Below are 15,091 nucleotides of genomic sequence, written 5' to 3'. Positions count from 1 at the left end.
AACCCTAAGTCTAATTATTGCTGTTACATTGCACAACATTCAATGTTATGTCATAATTATGTAAAATACTGGCAAATTAGTTCACAATGAGCCAGGTGGCCCAAACTGTTGCATATACCCTGACTCTGCGTGCAATGAACGCAAGAGAAGTGACACAATTTCCCTAGTTAATATTGCCTGCTAACATGAATTTATTTTTAACTAAATATGCAGGTTTAAAAAAATATTTTCCTTCTGTGTATTGATTTTAAGAAAGGCATTGATGTTTATGGTTAGGTACATTCGTGCAACGATTGTGCATTTTTCGCGAATGCGCATTTGTTAAATCATCCCCCGTTTGGCGAAGTAGGCTGAGATTCGATGATAAATTAACAGGCACCGCATTGATTATATGCAACGCAGGACAAGCTAGTTAACCTAGTAATATCATCAACCATGTGTAGTTAACTAGTGATTATGTGAAGATTGATTGTTTTTTATAAGATAAGTTTAATGCTAGCTAGCAACTTACCTTGGCTTCTTGCTGCACTCGCGTAACAGGTGGTCTGCCTGCCATGCAGTTTCCTCATGGAATGCAATGTAATCGGCCATAATCGTCGTCCAAAAATGAAGATTACTGATTGTTATGAAAACTTGAAATCGGCCCTAATTAATCGTCCATGCTGATTAATCGGTCGACCTCTAGTTCAGACCCAGGACCCCGAGCTTAGTGATGAGCTTGGAGGGCACCATGGTGTTGAAGGCTGAGCTGTAGTCGATGAACAGAATTCTTACATAGGTATTCCTCTTGTCCAGATGGGATAGGAAAGTGTGCAGTGCAAAGGCGAATGCAATTGAGTCATCCGTGGATCTGTTGGGGCGATATGTAAACTATAGTGGGTCTAGGGTGTCGGGTAAGGTGGAGGTGATATGATCCTTAACTAGACACTCAAAGCACTTCATGATGACAGAAGTGAGTGCTCCAGGGCGATAGTCATTTAGTTCAGTTAACTTCGCTTTCTTGGGTACAGGAACAATGGTGGACATCTTGAAGCAAGTGGGGACAATAGACTGGATAGAGAGAGATGAAATATGTGCGTAAACACTCCAGCCAGCTGGTTAGCACATACTCTGAGGACACGGCTAGGGATTCCGTCTGGGCGGGCAGCCTTGCAAGGGTTAACACCCTTAAATGTCTTACTCACATTGGCCACGGCCACGGAGAACGGGAGCTCACAGTCCTCGTGAGCGGCGGTGGTCACTGTGTTTTCCTCGAAGCGTGCGAAGAAGGTGTTTAGCTTGTCCGGGAGCAAGACATCGGTGTCTACAACGTGGCTGGTTTTCCCTTTATAATCCGTGATTGTCTGGAGTCCCTAAAACATATGTCTTGTGTCTGAGCCGTTGAATTGCGACTCCACTTTGTCTCTTTACTGACGTGTTGCTTGTATGATTGCCTTACGGAGGGCATAGCTGGACTGTTTGTACTCGCCCATGTTCCCAGTCACCTTGCTGTGGTTAAATGCGATAGTTCCCGCTTTCAGATTTGTGTGAATGCTGCCATCTATCCACTGTTTTGGGTTTGGATAAGTTCTAATCGTCACAGTGGGAACAACGTCCATTATGCACTTCCTGATGAACTCAATCACAGAGCCAGTGTATACGTCAATATTATTCTCAGGGGCAACCTGGAACATATCCCAAGATGCGTGATCAAAACAATCTTGAAGCATAGATTCCGATTGGTCAGACCAAAGTTGAACAGTATTTACCACAGGTACTTCCTGTTTAAGTAGGAAGGGAGGAGCAGAATGGAGGAGTGATCTGATTTGCTGAAGGGAGGGCGGGGGAGGGCATTGTAGCCATCCCGGAAGGGGGAGTAGCAATGGTCAAGAATTCTTGATGAGCGAGTAGCGCAGGCGATGTGTTGATAAAACTTCAATAGCATTTTCCTTAGATTTGCTTTATTAAAGTCCCCAGCTACAATAAATGAGGAGTCAGGATATGCGGTTTCCAGTTTGCACAAAGTCCAGTGTAGTTCCTTGAGATCTGTTGCGGTGTTTAATAACATTTCTTAAGACAACTGAAGCATTCCATTCACCTTCCCAATCGACCGCCACGCGTCGTTTGACTAACGAAAAATAACAAATATTCTTCATCCTTGCCAGCCTCTCTGCAGTAGCCTATTCCAAGGTGTTTTGTAGAATTCTGCCTATAGTATACCTCTCCTATAGAGGCCCTCTCCTGTTCCCTGCTTGTCTCCTGAAGGGGTTCTAATTAGGCCAGGCTTAGTGTACGAACTGCACCAGGGGGACAATGGGTCAATTTGTTTACAGATCAGACTCCCCATGTTTAGGAATACCTCAGTGGGCAGGGGGGGGGGGGAGGGGTCGAGACACAGAGGGGCGAGTCAAGAGCAGGGGCCGAATCTCGCTAATTACACCCCATCCACAGGGACACAGTGTCCCCCTTTGTGTCCCCTGAACAAAAAAAAGGAGATATCCCCCCCCATATGAGCCGCCACTGGCCCCCCTGAAGCCCAGGCTCAGGCTCATTTCTCCAGGGCCTCCAATGCTGATTCAGCCTGAAAAGATTCTCTGTATTTGCTCATGTTAGATGACACGAGGGCATGCCCTGGTCAAATTAAAACACAAAAAGACGGGGGAGTTTTAATCTCCCCTTCACTCTCTCTCTCCCTTTCTCCCCCCCCCCTCTCTCTCTTTCCCTCACACACACACACACACACACACACACACACACACACACACACACACACACACACACACACACACACACACACACACACACACACACACACACACACACACACACACACACACACACACACTATACTACGATAGAGCAAATTTGAAAATTCTGTGCAACTTTTGGTGCGCGTTTACTGTGAACATTGAGGCTGTACCCACTTTAAGTTACAGTTATAACAGTGGCCAAGCAGGCTACTGTGGCTATTTGATCATAATGTAGGCCTACCAGAGTGGACTAACATCAAAAACAATGGGAGAAAATGCATCCCATAACATTTTAACATGGAAATAGCTGTTCTATCATTCAGCCTACAGTAGCAGCCAATGTGCGGTGTTCAACAACATTTCATGAGACTTTTGAGAAAAAAAACATGCATGGCTTGACATTAACCTGTTTATCCACTTGTCCTTCAGATAAGTAGGTGACCGAAAATATTGTGTTGTTTGATGCAAGAAACCACTTTACAAAATAAAATTCATTATTATTCCCATAACATTATTACCGAGAATCATACAAATTGTGCTAACCTCTGCCTAATGGCTACTTAGCTTACCTTTAAGACATAAAAAAGCTGTTTACCTGACTCGTTTTTCAAAGATGGCTAGAAATGCAAATGTTTTGTGCTCTTGGAGGAAGAAACCACTCCCCCATTGCTGACTAGAAATGAGCTATAACTGGGCTAATAACTCACTTAATAGCAAATAATATGAACAAATGTGCACACTGGCTACATGCAGCTCTCGCTTTGATCTCGAAACAGGCACTGCTCACGACCGCTCATACTGTGAACACAGTCCAGTTCAAAGTGAATGGCACAGATCCATATATGGCAATGGTCTATTTGCATATAGGGATACTGCAGTTCTGATTGGTTATGGCGCACCAGTCTGGTAGATAGAGTATGGGTCCTGCCTGTCAATGTAATAGAATCCTACTCCAATGCACACTGCCTACAAGAAAATCTCTTGCATAGTTTGTTTTGTTTCGATATGTTGCAATCAGTATATTGCGTTGATTCGATCACAATTCTCACCGTAGAGGGAAACTAAAGGGGAAAACAAGAAAGTTGAGTGAAGGTCAATCTCGTGCTTCTCTACGCAAGCTGATATTTCTTCTGTGCAGCAGTCCCGGGAAGCTGCGCGCCCCAGCACGCATGCAGTTTAGAAGGAACATTGTGCACTACACCACACACACCAGTGCACCCACTTGGTGTTAACGGTGTGCAATCATTTTCCAGCAAATACTTTCCCCACTCTTTTTTTGTAATGAACACATGAATACTGATCATTATATATTCGTAACTCTAGAAATTAATGTTGGTGCGTTTGTGTGTGTCCTATGTAGAATAGAAAAACTGCAGGAATGGTGTGCCCACATCTTTATAGGAACATGATTTCTACAGTAACCTTTAACTAGGGCTACACACACAGTTGCTGTGGAAGATCAAAGCAATCTAATTGCTCTCCATTTCCCAAAATGAGGGATTATGACCACAGCAAGTACAGTGTGTGTGATGTTGAGTAGACTGGAGCTGCTTTCGTCACACCAAACCTAGTGGCTACAGAGCCTGTAATTCCATCATACCAAACCTAGTGGCTAAATAGCCTGTAGCTTTCTGCTTGTAATGAACTAATTCACAAAGGTACTTGTTACATTCACACAGTCTAGCTTGGCTATCTTTGTCTGTAGGGAAGTGGGAAGTGAGTTTCCAACCTGTTTCTCTGACCATGCAGCCACCTCAGACTAACTCATAATAGTTACCTTATCCTGTGACCACTCTCGTTTCCAGGGCGCACGCACGCACGCACGCACGCACGCACGCACGCACGCACGCACGCACGCACATACAGGATAACACTAAAACCTCAACTCGTTTTCCTTCAGCAGTCCCTCTGCTACCAACCTGACAATTTCCCCTCAGACTAGGCTACCCAATCTGCATTACACTGAAATGCTTCCAGTTTCCCTGTCCATATATCAGACAAACTTTAATATATTCCCCACTTCCTCCATGATGGGCAGAAGAATGGCCTGGGATAGAAGACACTGCTGTTCACTGACCATTTTATAGGCCACTCTGTTGTTTAATAGTTTCATGAAATCTGAGCGCACAAACCCATTCTCCCTTAGATATAACTCTGTTGGTCTTGCTCTGTGGTTCTATCTTTTTCTTCCTGTTGGGCTTGTCTGTTTATAGCTGGTTTCCTGTATCCTATAGCTGGAACATTTGTTCCCACCTCCAAAAGGAGAGGACGGTGACATACACATTTGTGAACTGTCTGAGAAGCAGCCTCCAGTTGGTCCTAATTACATAGTCTTTATGATACATAATTCTGTTAGTTGAGAAAATATTTGATAAACTAGAGATACTCTTTCAGAGCCAATAAAATAGCCCACATTTGAGTACATTTAGACTAAAGACTGTAAAATGCTTAACGGTTTTACAACGTTAAACCCAATGAGTCAATTTGATATTAAAACTACAGTAGATCATTCAACATTTGAATCTATGTATGACGTATCTGATAACGAAATCCATCTAATCCACTACTGTGCTCTCAGATCCACCAAAGACTTACTTTTCCTTATCCTGTTCTCCAGCCAACACGGTACAACCACAAAGCAACAGGCTTGGTTGCTTACAGTAAAAGGAAGTCATTATTGTCGGCCTTAGCCTCAGGTGACTGGCAAACGTTACTCTGAACATAGGCTGAACGTTCCGGTGCTGTGGGTTATAGTTGGCAGGCTGATAGAGCACACAGAGGCAGACAGGACATCCCTTTACTTTTTCTCCTGATCAGTCATTTTCATCAGCCAGCCAGACAGCCACTCTGCATTCCTACCAGGTGACAAAGGACAACAGGCTCCAGACGTTCTTTCTTCTGCCCCCCCCCCTCCCCCCGCTTCTCCCCCTAGTACCCTCTCTCGCTCTCTCACTCTCTCCTACTGTTCTTGCCTGCCTCTTTCTCTCTCTCTTGCGTCCCTCTTCCATGCCATTTTCTCTCTATCTCTTTCATCCTTTTCTTTGTCTTTCTTGCTCACATTCAGGCGTAATGTTCATGTCAGTACCTGGCATCACTGCAGTGCTTGGCATCATATTTCAGACAGCTGTGCTTTCTCCAAGGACTCTCCCTCCCCCTGTTTCTCTCTCTCTCCCTCTGTTTCTTGCTCTCTATACCTGCTCACCTTGTACTACTCATGTGGTTGGCAATGGAGGGAGAGACCACTTTCAAATGTCTGACGCATTAAACAATGACAGAGAGTTAGATAAACATACAGCTGGAGCGGGGCCAGCGGGACAAAGGTGACTTCACCGGCCAAGTTGATCCAGTGTCAAGCCACTACATCAGTAAACCTTACTCACTGACTGCACCAATCCCAACCCTCCACTACACCAGAAGAACATACTGAACCTATCCCACCCATCCACTACGCCAGTGGTCGCTTTCCAGGCCAACTACATTGCAGTTGTTGCTTTGCATCAACTAACACATGTACCTTCCCATCGACTGCACAGTTGGGCATCAGATTGGTATGTCATATGATATGGTTAGCTGATATGGTAAACACCTATCCAGGCGTTGTTAGATCTGGCAGCATCTGCAATGCAGTCAGCCTGGAATGAAGCCACTGACTGCAACTATTCCACCTATCCACTACACCAGCCCAGCTTAAAATGCATAAATGTGTAGTGTCTGATAATACATCCCCCTGGTAGTTGATGTTGCTGCAAACAACAATGTGTTCATGTTTGAGAAGGCCTCTTTGATATTCCCCCGGGGGACAAAAGGTTTGTGCATGTTTCTATACGGGACTTAAAAGCCCAGACTTATTTTAACTGGCTCTTATACAGAGTATTATCCATGACATAGTCTACAAAGGAGACAATACAAAGGAGACAATATAACAATGGCCAGATATACCAAGTCTGTAACAAAGCACAGACACCCAACAGAAGACTTACTGGTAGAGATACTAAATATACAGTTGAAGTCGGAAGATTACATACACTTAGGTTGGAGTCATTAAAACTCGTTTTTCAACCACTCCACAAATTTCTTGTTAACAAACTATAGTTTGGGCAAGTCGGTTAGGACATCTATTTTGTGCATGACACAAGTCATTTTTCCAACAATTTTTTACAGACAGATTATTTCACTTATAATTCACTGTATCACAATTCCAGTGGATACACAAAAGTTGGCTGTGCCTTTAAACTGCTTGGAAAACTCCAGAAAAGGATGTCATGGCTTTAGAAGCTTCTGATAGGCTAACTGATTTCATTTGAGTCAATTGGAGGTGTACCTGTGGAGGTATTTCAAGGCCTACCTTCAAACTCAGTGCATCTTTGCTTGACATCATGGGAAAATCAAAAGAAATTAACCAAGACCTCAGAAAAATAATTGTAGACCTCCACAAGTCCAAACGCCAGAAGGTACCATTTTCAGGCCTCCCGGGTGGCGCAGTGGTCTAAGCTGTGCCACCAGAGACTCTGGGTTCGAGCCTAGGCTCTGTCGCAGCCGGCCGCGACTGGGAGGCCCATGGGGCGGCGCACAATTGGCCTAGCGTCGTCCGGGTTAGGGAAGGTTTTGCTGGCAGGGATATCCTTGTCTCATCGCGCACTATCGCTAGTGGCGGGCCGGGTGCAGTGCACGCTAACCAGGTCGCTAGGTGTACGTACGGTGTTTCCTCCGACACATTGGTGCGGCTGGCTTCCAGGTTGGATGCGCGCTGTGTTAAGAAGCAGTGCGGCTTGGTTGGGTTGTGTTTCGGAGGACGCATGGCTCTCGACCTTCACCTCTCCCGAGTCCGTGCGGGAGTTGTAGCGATGAGACAAGGCAGTAACTACTAACAATTGGATACCACGAAATTGGGGAGAAAAAGGGGGGAGAAAAAAGAAAAAAAAAGTTCAGTTCTACGCTGAAATATGGAATTGTTAAAGGATGGTCATACTATGGATCTTTTAGCTATTTGATTTTGAATTTTAGGACCCCTTTAGGTATAATATATATATATATTTGTAAAATATTGAATATGGCCTTTACTACTATAGCCCAGAGAAATGCATTGAATAACACATTCATAAATGGCAAATACATAAAAAAGTACATATTAAGAAACAAGGTTTTGAAGTGTCTGTCCTATATCTAGGATATGAAAGCTCAGGAAACTATTTTTTTACACATATTTAACAAATTTTGGGGGTAGGCATAAAACTACTTTCATAATTTCATATATTTTTTTAACCGGTACTGATTATCTTCAGACGAGTCCCGTGACACTTCTGGGCGTCGTAGAGCAAAACGGAGCGCAGCATCGTGTTTGTGAGAATCCCCCCTTTCCATAGCCTGGTCATAATAGGTTAAACCATTCAGACACTACAGACATTTCGTTAGAAGACCAATTTTCAGGATGTCTCATGATCTGACAAATACCGCTCTAGCTCTGTCACCTTTCACGGCAGATGCGGAAGTGCGACATAGGCAGATATGGTGGATTGAGATGCATCCAAAGCAAAAACACAGGTATCTCTAGCTTAGACTGACAGATTTTGATGTAGATTATGTTATTATGTTACATAGATAGACGTACCGGCGCGTCAATCGACTCTAGGTGGGTTTCCACTAGATAACACAGCCACAAAGTCAAAGTTGACAAAAATAAATAGATTTTTGGCATTCATTTAAGGTTAGAATTAGGCATTAGCTTAGATTTGTGGTTAAGGTTAGGGTAAATGTTAGGGTTAGGTTTAAAATCTGATTTTAAGATACATTTTAGAAATGGGAGGTTTAACCATAATTAAGACTTTGTGGCTGTGTTAACTAGTGACGACCGATTTCATGGAGAAGACATTGAATGCTATGTTATTTCTCGATGTGAATGTCATACCTTTTCTAAAAAGGACATACTGCAATGGCCTATTCATGAGAATATTGAATTTACTAAGCTTAAATATATTTTCTTAAGTTGGTTAGGCGGCTACATTTGATAAAATTCTATGTGCATGCAGTAAAATAAAATACATTTATGGATGAAGGCAAGCCTGGTCATGACAAGATACACAACTTGGTGAGCATTTCAGACATCTTCTGAGCATTTCAGACATACAAACAAACACCCATTGTTGTGTGGAGCATATTTTTTCAGATTCAAAAAATTGCATAGCTGTCATCTCCCCAACTCAGATCTCTCGGCACCAAAGAAAGGAACATGAAAGCCAAAAGAGTGCTGAAAGTAAGCGCCCTGGTTTGCATTAGGGCTAGCATCCTATTATGTTGGTGATATTTCAAAGGTTTTTGGGGGTTGAAAGTGAAAGTATGAAATGGTTTAACTCAAAGGAAAGGCATGCAGGGCCTCACTTCCACCAGGCCTCCTCAGGGGGATCTTACAGTGAATAGCCTTTTTGTGGAACACTCACAGATCTTTCCCTCATAAACAGGTACTTGTTGTGGTCGCTTATGTTTATTTTCACGTTGCATTTTAATACTTAGTCATAAGTATTAAAGAGAGAGACCGTAACGAAAGGCTGCCATTCAGTAAACATTAAGAATTTTTCCATCTTTATAAATTGAAGGGTATCCTCTTACAAAGACAAGGCACCATGCCTTTTGTATAATTTATTTTATCATGGGTTTTAGCACTAAACACCAGCATATATTAACACTCAATAAAACTATGATAAACCTTGCAAATTACATCTGCCATTCAATCATCATTCATTCACATTAATTGAGTACTAAATTTGATTGCAAAAAACACAAATGTGCACATACAAAAGAGCACAATACTGTATAGAAACATTCAGTCTTTGGTTTGGATTAACCTGCCTCCTCGTTTTATATTTTCTACCAGGAAATTCAGGAAAGGAGAGAAACTGAGATAGTGGGGCAGGCAGAGGAGGAGGAGCAGGTGACTCTGGAGGCACCACAGTAACCAAACCCCTGGTGCCATCTGGTTGCTAATCACCTCCCACACACAAAGGGCTCTTTTTTCAGCCCTCAGCTCAGCACGCTGTATATTTTGTGTTCTGTCTCTTATTTACTCCTGCCAGCCGCTCAGGTATACGGGAACGCTAGACAGAAGGAGACGGAGAGAGAGAGGGAGAGGGAGGGAGAGAGAGGGAGGGAGAGAGACAGAGGGAGAGAGAAAGAGAGAGCGAGAGCGAGGGAGAGCGAGAGAGACAGAGAGGGTGGGAGAGAGAGGGTGAGAGAGGGAGGGTGGAAGAGGGAGGGTGGCAGAGAGAGACAAATTGATGGGGAAAGAGAGAAACAGAGAGGGGGAGAGAGATATTCGAGGAATCTCTCCACACATCTTAGTGCATATGACATCTTAGTGGACTCCAGGTCCACCACACTGACCAATTTCTAAACAAAAACAGGATTAGTGTAGATATTTGACCGTTGCCTGCAATGCACCAACATGCTGGCTATCTCCCTTCCCTTTAATGTAGAAATCTTTGTATAAATGAAATACAGAGGGAACAGCAACTTGTTAAATCTGTCTGTGCTGAGAATATGTAAAATTATAACTCAAAAAGTCTATCCTTAGGAAAGAAACCTTTTCATTCTCTCTCTCTCTCGACATCAATAAACATTAGTTCACAGTGGTAGCTTAAGCTACTCAATCATCAAACCTTAACCTTATGAACCAGAACTCAAACTGTCACTGAAGAAATATTATGCTTGTTGTCGTCATTACATTTCAGCTCTCAATAAATGAATCATAATATATTTGATATACACTGTTTCATATGGACTGTGACTGTTATGTCCTTACTCATAAGCCCTACAGTATAACACAGGCTACTTAGAATACTATAGTATATACACTGAGTGTACAAAACATTAAGAAGGACCTGGTCTTTCCATGACATAGACTGATCAGGTGGATAAAGGTGAAAGCTATGATCCCTTATTGATGTCACTTGTTAAATCCACATCAAATCAGTGCAGATGACGGGGAGGAGAATTTCAAGCCTTGACACAATTGAGACATGGAATGCGTGTGCCATTCAGAGGGTGAATGGGCAAGACAAAATATTTAAATGCCTTTGAACAGGGTATGATAGTATTAGGAAGGTGTACATTAGGAAGGTGTTCTTAATTTTTGGTACACTCAGTGTAGGTTGATGGTCCTCTTCTTAGGAGTGCACATTTCTATGGGGCATTCTCAATGTTTATCCCTAAGGAGTCAGTTGAGTTTCATGGAGTGGCACCATGCCAGAATGATGGTAGTAAAGTCAAGAATACAGGGGAGATCAGGCCAAAGCTTGTGAAACAGGAACACATCCTCTTACTTTGATTCAACCAGTCACATTATACATGTTGTAACAGATCTCATCAAGGAAAACAGAGGAAATAGAGTGCACTGATATCACCCGTTGGAAGAAGTGGAATTTGAGAAAGAAAAGTCACTTTGGGAAATCACCTATAGAAAAAAATCCTAGAACTCTAACCGGCTAATGATTTTACTTCTGGAACCTGATTCCCCTAGTTTCCCCCAATCCCTAAATCACAATAATCTTACCCCAGTAATACAGTAATAAAATTAGGCCAATTGTGTGATAACTGAAGATGTCCGTTGTTTCAGTTTCAATTCAGTGATATAGCAGACATGATTGTCTAGACATGATAGATATAGTAATATGTCACAACAAGACCATGCACTTCTAAAATTAGCATCGTCACAGATTGGTGTAGGTCTGTGGTATTAATTTTGTCCTGCATCTCTCGCTCTCTTTCTCGCTCTCTCTTTCTCCCTCTCTGTCTATCTCTCCCTCTCTGATGCAATGGAGAAAAGGACCACACCCTCCTCCTCCTTCAAGCAATACAAATGACATCAGGCTCTTGTAGAGGAAAGGTAAACACAAGCAGACACAAGCAGGCCTGCACAACAGGACAGAGGCTTTGAAGGGATACCAAACACTATTCAAAGGCCTCTCTGGCAAGCAAGCAACATAATACAAGACAGGCCACGTTTTACATTGCAAATATATTCATGTAAAAGCATTATTTCAACAATGTGAGTTTTTCCTGTTGTGCAAATGCATCCAAGAGCCACATGAACAACCCTGAAATGTGCCGAATTTGAAAGGCTGATGAGACATATCTTCATTTAGTATATAGTCATTTAGTTGATCACAGTTAAGTAAAACACCTTCATTAAAATATAAAGTTCTAGGCTACGTTCATATTCCAGAGAGAGACTGAAATGCTGTTAATTATGGTAACCTCACTTCGTCAGAACAACTATTAAAACACGATTGCATTTCTCTTTGTGGCAAAACCATTATGGCTACAGCATAACTGATCAAATATGTCAGGTGTTGCATTAATAGATACCAATATCTTTGGCTTTGATCTTGGATTGTGTTTCTTTTGAACTCAACATTTATGCAATAGAAAATCGAATACTCTTAATCAATATAATAACAAAATATATGTTGTAATAACATTGTAAAATCTCGTTAATAGTAAGGCCATAAAAACAATTTAAACCCCAAAAAATGTATTATCACTGTTACATAAGCGGTAGGCTACATTGTAGATGTGTTATATTACAATGTTTTATAATGTTCAATCCCCGACGTTAATTGTAACGTTTCAGTTGCAGATTGATTGTTGCTGGCTACAACATTACAGTATTTTGAATGTAACTGTTATTTTGTTATTCATAATTTGGGGAAAGTAAGTATCGTCACAATGGTGGGTTCTTTCAAGGGGTGGGGCATCTTTGCCTTAAAAAAAAAACTTTGCCAAACTTACGCGGCTGCGTAGACAATGGATACTTGATTTGACACTTGATATCACTGTTCATTGTTCACCATCCCGAAAAGGAGACTGAAATAAATTAAGGCTACATTGAATAACACATTCCCTGTCTCCCTCTTCTGCACCCCACCCCCACCTATTCGGATTCACATTTACGCACAGACGTACACTGACCCAATACCGTACAGTTGCCCATAAAAGTTTGTATCCATTACTGACTTTTTCTAATGACTGAACAGAAGTATATGGTTCGTGTATTGCTCTCTACGGTTGAATTCCCAAATCGGGAATAACAACTAAATATGAAGGCTGCATAGATGCCCGGACCATCGAATAGCAGTTTTTACACAAACCACAGTGGGGGTGCAGAATAGTGAGCAGCAATTTTCTCCACGGAGAACGAAGTTGGTTTTGTACGATTCGCTTTTTCAAGGACACTGCAGATTGCTGTCACGCACTACACAGATTTCTGTCGCCACTGACACGGGCGTGTTGCCCCACTGGTCGACCGGGAGCGCACAAAAAACAGAAAAGGGTTTACCTTTTTGCCGTTTCTGCTGTTATAGCCGTTGTATGGATTGATTCCTGTCCTTGGCGGTACGGAGAGCAGCATTTTTCTCGGCGCTATGTATGGAGCGGCGAGTACAGCCCAGGCTGCCAAGTGACGTCAGCAGCTCGGGAAGTTAAGCTTGGAATCAGGGGAAGCGATCCGAGCCCCGCTGCCGCCAGTGCTGCTGCTCGCGGCCAAGCGCTGCGCTTTCACGCGTCTGGGTCCTAGCGCGCCAAAACCAACCGTGCCGATGGAACGGTTTCTGATAGCCAAACATAAAGACTGTACAGTATTGGCAATAGGTTGTCAAAGTTCTGCTATGTAAAATCTTATCTAAACCTGGAACGAATCAACAATGTCCCAGAGCGCAAAGTATTTGATCCTTCACTGAAATTGTGCACCACATAAATATGGATACTTGTGAGATTTGGTCCAAATTATGTCCTTGTTTATTATTATGGCCTAAAACTGGCAGAAACCCACTTAAAATATCAATGTGTTGCAATTAGAATAATTCGTTTTAAAAGTCTCACTAAATCTCTCTTTGATATGTAACCTATTATGGAATTGATATTCAAAGAAGCTACCATTAGAAAACAAAATATACATTTCACCTTGTTTTTCATTAATCTGAAAAGCAATTATTCCTTCAGGAGTTTTCATAATCCTCCAGCATGTTGCATCCCTATCCCCTTCCCCTGGAGAATGCATCTTGCTCCTATGGAGTAGCACAGTGCTTTGTGGACATGACCCTATTCCTCATTTTCCTTCATGGAAATGTTGTTTCTCTTCATGACGTTTTGCACAAATGTGTTAGGTGAGAGACAGTTATGAGAGATCATCCTCAAACTATTCCAGAATTAAGTGGTGTGTGTGGTGGACGTCTGTCTGTCTGTCTGTGTGTGTGTACAACATAGTATACTAGTTGAATACTTTACAATCATCTGTGAGATTGCTTGTGTGCTGCAACTGGATGTGCATGAGCTTGCATGTGTTTGTTTGAGTGCATACCTAGCCTATAGTGTGTGTTTTAGAGAGAGTGTGTCACTGTTAATGTGTCTCAGAGATGTAGGCTAAGTCATGTCTGTCTGCCCGACGGCTGTTGGGTTGGAGCATTCCACTGACTAGCTGCAGACGGGGGACAGATAACACAAGTGACATTGTTGCACTCAGCAGAACCCCGCTCTGATGACGCTAACATTGTTTGGACATCAACAGGCCCGTCGCTAAGCAACCCAAGCCCCTTCCATCCTGAGTGTTCTGACTTTTAAATCCCCACTGATTACCTTTATGGTGCCCAAGTATTGCATGTGTGTGTTTGTATAGTATATGCGTGTATGTGCGTACGAAAGTGTGTGCACACATGAGAGAGAAACGTGTGTCATTTGTGTGTGTGTATGTGGCAGTAATCCTTTCTGTTTTGTGACTCCCCCTAAACACTGTTTAGCCTCAGCACTCTTCTGGGTCTCACCAGTCATGACAGGGACATTGAAGTTGTTTCTAAGTCTTGATCAGGGTCAAACCAGTAACATATCTACTCAATACCATATCTGATGCTCCAACAACAGCCTACTTACAATAGCTAGTTATTTATTATTTTTTGAACATACTCCTTTACACATATAGAAAGGGATTCTTTTTGAATAATTTTCACTTGATCAATTCTAAAGGTGGATCAATTCTCCACCTCCTTGCATGGGGAGAACACCCTATACATCTACACACCCAGCTCAAAACAACACTTTTGTGGGAATAAACAGTGCACCAACATCAAAGTGGGGTGGAAGTGGGAGGAAGGGGAGGGATGGTGTGTGTCCCATTGATGTGAATGGCAGTAGTAAATAGTTCAGGGGGTTCATGCGTGTCTGTGTGAGGAAATTAGTTAGGGGGTTGAGTCATTGAGACTGTCAGCGTAGGGTTCAAGGTCAGAATGTGCACAGAGCAGGAGGAGAAAGAGCAGAGAGGCAGTCAGAACACAGGTGCCTTGGAGAGGGAGAGAGAGAGAGCACATTTTAATTAAGCAACA

The 15,091-nt window shown here is 42.6% G+C and overlaps 1 protein-coding gene across 3 annotated transcripts in view; it reads right to left on the bottom strand.

Moving 5' to 3' along the window:
- The window catches only part of LOC139560546 (RNA-binding motif, single-stranded-interacting protein 2-like), a 56,130-nt gene extending 42,883 nt beyond the window's left edge, over positions 1-13,247 (bottom strand). The window contains exon 1 of one of the 3 annotated variants that reach the window (XM_071377433.1): positions 13,057-13,247. In XM_071377433.1, the coding sequence (XP_071233534.1) occupies positions 13,057-13,128 (72 nt within the window). In that variant the 5' untranslated portion in view covers positions 13,129-13,247. The remainder of the gene's footprint in view (positions 1-13,056) is intronic. The other 2 variants (XM_071377423.1, XM_071377415.1) reach the window with 2 other exon arrangements.
- Between the last annotated feature and the right edge of the window lie 1,844 nt (positions 13,248-15,091).

This window comes from Salvelinus alpinus, chromosome 2 (genome assembly GCF_045679555.1).
Source record: "Salvelinus alpinus chromosome 2, SLU_Salpinus.1, whole genome shotgun sequence".
In the NCBI taxonomy this organism is placed as follows: Eukaryota; Metazoa; Chordata; class Actinopteri; order Salmoniformes; family Salmonidae; genus Salvelinus; species Salvelinus alpinus.
The sequence above is the reverse complement of the archived record's forward strand: the minus strand, read 5'-3'. Positions and strand labels throughout refer to the sequence as shown.